The sequence below is a fragment of the Vigna umbellata genome, chromosome 3, assembly GCF_029865625.1.
Source record: "Vigna umbellata cultivar VRB3 chromosome 3, Vumbellata_1.0, whole genome shotgun sequence".
Taxonomy (NCBI): Eukaryota; Viridiplantae; Streptophyta; class Magnoliopsida; order Fabales; family Fabaceae; genus Vigna; species Vigna umbellata.
Genome location: NC_142167.1, coordinates 5,878,421 through 5,884,765, shown reverse-complemented (window position 1 = coordinate 5,884,765; position 6,345 = coordinate 5,878,421). Strand labels below are relative to the sequence as shown.

The 6,345-nt window shown below is 30.2% G+C and overlaps 1 protein-coding gene across 2 annotated transcripts; it reads right to left on the bottom strand.

Moving 5' to 3' along the window:
• Nucleotides 1-249: 249 nt before the first annotated feature.
• LOC124837886 (DAR GTPase 2, mitochondrial-like) lies at nucleotides 250-5,750 on the bottom strand. Of its 2 annotated transcripts, XM_088110922.1 has the most exons (9): nucleotides 5,643-5,750; nucleotides 5,307-5,522; nucleotides 5,122-5,226; nucleotides 4,496-4,573; nucleotides 3,792-3,948; nucleotides 3,519-3,589; nucleotides 2,125-2,221; nucleotides 777-982; nucleotides 250-660 (listed from the first exon to the last, which is right to left on the bottom strand). In XM_088110922.1, the coding sequence occupies exons 2-9, from the start codon at nucleotides 5,472-5,474 to the stop codon at nucleotides 409-411; spliced, it is 1,134 nt and encodes a 377-aa protein (XP_087967048.1). In that variant the 5' UTR covers nucleotides 5,475-5,522; nucleotides 5,643-5,750; the 3' UTR covers nucleotides 250-408. The 2 variants fall into 2 exon arrangements, with proteins under 2 accessions (XP_087967048.1, XP_087967049.1); XM_088110923.1 differs by having other exon boundaries at nucleotides 250-540; nucleotides 5,307-5,733.
• Nucleotides 5,751-6,345: the final 595 nt, after the last annotated feature.

Genomic DNA, 6,345 nt, shown 5'->3' with positions numbered 1-6,345 from the left:
AATATAATTTTGAATTATATTTTAATAAATTTAAATTTATATAATAAATAATACTTTTTAAAATAGTCCCGTGCATTGTCCTGGTAAAATACTAGTATGTAAGATTGAATCTTTATTCTCTTTCAATTTATATAATTTGGAAGTTTTTCTCCTCTTTTTTTTTTAATTTTGTATCTTCATTTATATATTTTAAATTCGTAAAATATATTTATATATTGTATTTATATAATTTTCAACCAAGTTCACTGCTAAAGAAGAAAGAAAAAGATCTTAACGGAATTATCCAATAGTTTGACACCCATACATACACTTAAGGTACTCCTAACTCCTAACCAAAATAGTTACAACAAATTAAAAGAAAGAGGTGAAATGGAAAGAAACAAAATTACCAGCTACTCCATGAAGTAATCATTGAATCTTTCCAGGAAAATGATCTAAAATATAATGTCCAATACGGCCAGTACGGAAAAGATTAAGCAACTTCCTAGCAACCTTGTCATGAGCATCTTCTTCACATTCAACTGAAATATGGAAAGCTTCCTGCAAGGCATTAAACTGTCTATCAATGAGAGCAAGCATTTCATCTTCGCATTTTATATCGCCTTCCAAAGATGAAATTGTTTCAAAAAGTATCCGTCGAACATCCTGCACTATGCAGTCCTGGGAAACCAAAAGTTAAAATGCAAACATTGAGAGATTACAATTACTATTGTTTTAATCATACAGTAGAAAATATTATATGGTCATTAACATAATACACTATATGTTACACATACCTGTGTGTGATCTGTCGGGGTTTGGCTTTTGTACTTCTTTAGCAACTTGGAGCTAGTCAACTGTTCTGTTGTGCCGTTAAGGAATGATCTACCATTATCCTTCATATATAGTTTTGCCCATTTCTTGTATTGGTCACTAGAGTTGTGTATAGCTAGAAAATATTGGGCAACTTCTTTTCTCCTGACTAAACAATCCTCAACAGCTCCTGGATTAAGATTGAAATGAAGGTATGAGCGACAACAACAGATAATCTAAAAGTTACAAAAGCTAACCTAACAATATAACACATTTCTCTTTATTGAAATTTAGTTCGCTTGGAAGTTATGATGTGCTTATGAAATGAACATTACTCTACACTAGTTTTGTATAACAAGATATATAAGATGATGCAAAGTTGAAGGAGTGCATTGTGTAGAAAACGAAGAAAATATCAAAGCATGGTTATATTGGCTGTAGTATGGTGCATTTTACATCTTTCTATAAGGAAATGATTGTGTATTGTAGAAAGAAAAGGTCCCTAAACAAGAAAAACCCGATACTTTAATGAACACGATAAAATATAAAAATGCAGCTTTGCATGCCCTCATCGTGCATAAATAGCAGCTACCATGAGCAGAACAATTTAAAGAGGCAACGTAACACCCATAAAAAATGTGAGCATTTCAGCCCAATCAATGCATAAGCCCTTGCAACACTTATACAAAATTTGAGCCACCTTTTCTACAAATACTTCGTAGACAGCCATCACAAAATGCTCCGTGTAGAACACACCAATTGCATGAATCAAATGATGCCACAATGTCCTCTTAATATATTATCTGCAATGGCATACCATTTAAATTTAAATCATTCTTGATACTGCTAACTGTGGGACTACCCTCCATTTGATCAATTAACATCATTAGGACTTTGTTGCAAATAGTGAATTATTAAGATAAAAATGATTTTCAATATCTCCATATGTATTAGGAGAAAATATCTTTAAAAATCTTTCTTTAAATATAGTTAGGAAGTAGTTGTATTGGGAAAACGCTATATTTTGTACCTATTAGCCGTGCCTAACTTTGTACTTAAGTATCCATGATCTTTGATTTTCCCTATACACATTGTATTAGAATCCTATCAATATAAATATGAGAACATGAGGGGAGTTTTCTAGCTCTCTAAATTACTCTCAAATACAGTCTACTTTATTTATCTTAACTCTTATTTTAGAGAATCCCAATTTTCTCTCAAATGATTTTATTCATAATATTTTCTTGTGGGTCTCCTCGTCCATAGTAATATACTAATATTTTCATCTGTGATACTAAGAAACGGAGAAAAAGGAAAATCAAGTAAATGTACCTGTTAAAATTAATTTAGATAAAACAGCAGCATTGGGAACCTTTGGAGATAAAACAGCTGGAGTGTCTAACACATAAATATTGGGATGGCTACCAATCTGAACGGAAAGCAGAGGTTTCAAAAGTGAGAAATACACATGTACTAATTCACGTATGAGTGAACAAGAAGCAAAACAGGGAAACAAGTATGAAGATCATAGTAGCATAGATAGGCCAACAAAGTGCACAATAGACATCAACCTTCTCTAAACATTTACACGACTAAACACAGGAAACTTACATTCTCAATTATTTTTTAAATCAAGCACCATGGATATCAATAACAGCCTATGGCAGTGAGCCACAAAATCTGCCATACCAATATGGTAGATGGCGTGGTAGAAAAAAAGATAGACTTAAATCCATTTTTGGTATTCATAGTTTCATGAATGTGCAATTTTGACAAAAAGAATAAAAGTCGCCCAACAAAGTGACAACATAAGACACCTTAAAAAACTAATCATCACACTTCCCAATATAATCATTTTCCTTGTTTGACCATGAGGCATATCCTTTAGTTTTTTCTTCTGAAATTTTCAAATTAACATTTGGCAATATATGAGATTATGTTGTCTAAACTTAAACTAAATATACAACTAGAATACAATTTAATTCTACTGTTCACACTATCTTGAAACACTAACATATTTAATGACAACCAATTAGCTAACTTTAATCTAACTAAATGATTTTCTACTTTAATTATCTATGAAAAAATTAACAAATTAATATATTTAAAAAAATCTTGTAATAAAATCTATATTTATTTTTCTCCATTTATGATCTACATAAAAAAGTATAATTTTTATTATTAGTTAAGAATCAATACACGTTGCTATTGCATAAAAAATGAATACAATTATTTATCTTTCATTTAGAATCAAACACTTATGTCAAATGAAGAAAAAAAATATAATATAATTTCAATTTTAACTTGCTTATAAATTTATTATATTGCATTCTTTTTATTTATATGTTTTATTGTAAAAAATGTATATCAGAGGTTCAAGTGTTAACATAAAAGTGTTACTCTAGACCTTATTTTAGGTGGTTTAAGTGGTTAAATTTCTTCTCTTCATTAAAGAACCTTACCAGCTTACCTAACATAAGCATCTTTCACAAGCATATTAGATATCTGGTAACCTAAGATACCTAGATGGAGCAACTCTGTGCACCAAAAACCTACCAAGAGTATAAATTATCATTCATCACTTATTGTTCTGTTAACATGATGAAAATCAAATTCTTAAGAGAAATTACCAGAGGTAGAATGAGACAGCATAACAGAAAAGTTATACACTGATAGTTCACATTATGGAAAATAATATAATATATAAAGAAAACCAAATGGCTAACCTTAAAACTTCGAATATCTTTAGTATCTCTTGGTTCTGGACTGACAGTTGCATGCTTTAGCTTTCCTTTTTCTATAAAATAAACAGTGAACAAGAAAAAAAATCTATAAGATAAAACAGTAAATTTGTGATATATATATATATATATATATATATATATATATATATATATATATATATATATATATATATATATCCACCAGTGTTTCTCATGAGTTAAGCATGTCATTTAGCTTCCTCTACTCTACTAGAATTGTAATAATAATTTGAATACCTGCTGCATTGATTCTCCCCACTTGATGCAAAGCATTGGTAATTGCCGACTTACCAACATTTGGAATCCCAATTAACATTACTGTAGCGGTATAATTATTGTCACATTGATCATCTCTCTTGAGTTCTCTCACTTGGCATTGTATAAGGCTTAGAAGCTAACTAAAAGCAAATATCCTTATTAGTAATTTAGTTCATGAACAAATATGACAATGCAAATAATTGCGCTCGTCATTCCATGGAAAACCTTTTAGAAACTGAGACAAAATTTGTCTCATTTTACCAATAGAAGCGTAGGAACTGGGAGCTTCAATACCAAATATAAAAAGTCACTAAGTCAAATAGAAAGCTCCAAAAGAAACCTCTAATTGATAGGTTGTGCTTACTGCTTAAAGGAGAACAAAGGACAAATGAGCAGCAGCAATACAGTAAAAATGATTCATTGATATGTTGTGCTTACTAATTAAAGAGTTAAACAGTTTCTCAGTACTATTCATGTGTGCTACAGACTAAACTACAGGTGCACCTTACAGAAACTTATTCAAACCAATTTAAACATGGTTGTAAACAGCAGTAAGATTCAAAATTAGAAACATGGTTCCATATGCTTTAACATTTTATAAACAATGCCAAAACTATGATAAAAAGACCATTCATTCCTGAGGCTCTTTGGTAGAATGCACAAAAAAGGAACAAACAGTTTACCTGTCTGATGTCCTCCTTGTTATGAGCATTGACTCCACAAGATATGCAATTCCTTTCGCTAAAATATTCCACCCATGCCTATTCACAAAAACCTTTATTAAAACAAACAAATCATTAACTAGTAAATATAAAAGTAATACAATTTCACTAATCTCTCGAAATAATTATCTAATTGAGTTTTGGTTAAACTCCGGTAATCAATTTGTTAGAATAGTTTACTGGTTTAACTACAAATTTGGTTAGCAAGTTAGACTACATGGCATTATTGATTACTCTACTTATCTTAGCTCTCCCTCGAGAGCTTCTATGTAGAAGCACATTACTAATTTGTTCGCACACAACTTTTCTCATTTAATTTAATTTTCTCTTATCACCACTTTCAATTTTCTCTCCTACCATGTTCTGCAACAAAACACACTGAAAACCACATTCCAGAAGAAAAACGCTAAGGTACTCTAACAGCCCTATGTTATTTATTTATTTTATAAATTAATGTTTCAATTTTTAACCATACATGTTTGCTTTAATTTCAACATGTAACATGGATATAAAATTTAGAAATTTTGAACACATTAGACCAAAATGCAAAGACTAAAAACATATGTTCCCTCAAAAAGAAGCCCTACCTTCACATTCGATGCACCCGCAAGATCCATTTTATTGAGCGCTATGATTTGTTTCTGGGGAAGTGGGTAGTTTCTGAGTATCTCGCATTCGGAGGACAAGGGAATCTGAAAAACGAAAAGAATAGGAAAGTGTGTGAACAAGTTAAAGAAACGAATGATTGGTTAAAAAAAAGTGAGAAACAGACCCTTGCGTCTCTAACTTCGACGACGAGATTCGCCAACGGGATTCTTTCTGCGATAGCACGAAAAGCGGCAGCCATAAAAGAATCGCACCATTCTCCCTTACTTCTCAGCTCTTCCTTTAACACTGTGCCAATTCGTCTGCCCAAAATCGTCGTTGCCATGCTTCTCATATTCTCATGTCGCTGCCATGCTTCTCATGTTCTCATGAGGAGAATACACTATGAACAATCAGTGCAAAATTATTATTTTCAGTCCCTGCAAACGTTTCTCTCCATACCTCATTGAGGTTCAGCTCAGATTTTTGTATATTGAACTGAGAATAGGGATTGTGGTGGAACCTGGAATTGTCTTGCTTTTTGAGATAGAAATGTGGTCTGGAATTGAGGTGGGATTTCACAGAGTCGAGGCAAGAACAAGGGAGGCCAGGAAAAAAATTAAGATTAACATTTTTATAACCTAAAATCAATTTACACACATTAAATTAAAATGTTGGGAAAATTTTATAAGTTTCGTAAATTAATTTACGTATGATCAATTTTATATTTAATTTTATCTTTTTATTTTTATTTTTATTTTTATTTTTCTTTCCCAAGTACTTAATTTTAATATAATGATATAATCTTAATTTGATTGTTTACTTCGAACCCTTTTAATATTTAAACTTATTATAAAAATTACATTAAACTTAATTTAGTTTTGAAATTTTATCCTGTCTAAAACCAAATCTTTCTGTAAAGACATCTTGAGGGCAACTTCTTTCTTTAACATAAATTTTTCTCTCACCATATATCAAAAATTTTCATTTTAACTTTTTTATTGTACAATCCAAAAATAAAAAATTATCTTTAAATTATATAATTTAAAAATAATTTTTAACTTACAGATTATATAAATTAAAAATTATTTCTTCTTAAACAATTTACTTTTAAATTGTATAATCTAAAAATTAAAAATAATTTTCAAAAGTGAAAAAATATTAAAAAATACGTTTTTAATTGCATAATCGAAAACTCATTTAATTTTTGAATTACACAATTCGAA

Excerpts from the sequence above, each read along its gene's own strand:
- LOC124837886 (XM_088110922.1), bottom strand. The coding sequence starts at position 5,474 with ATGAGAAGCATGGCAACGACGATTTTGGGCAGACGAATTGGCACAGTG. Across the intron at positions 5,227-5,306 it reads TCGAAGTTAGAGACGCAAGG|ATTCCCTTGTCCTCCGAATG; the intron begins GTCTGTTTCTCA and ends TTCGTTTTTCAG. Across the intron at positions 4,574-5,121 it reads CGGGTGCATCGAATGTGAAG|GCATGGGTGGAATATTTTAG; the intron begins GTAGGGCTTCTT and ends TTTTGTGAATAG.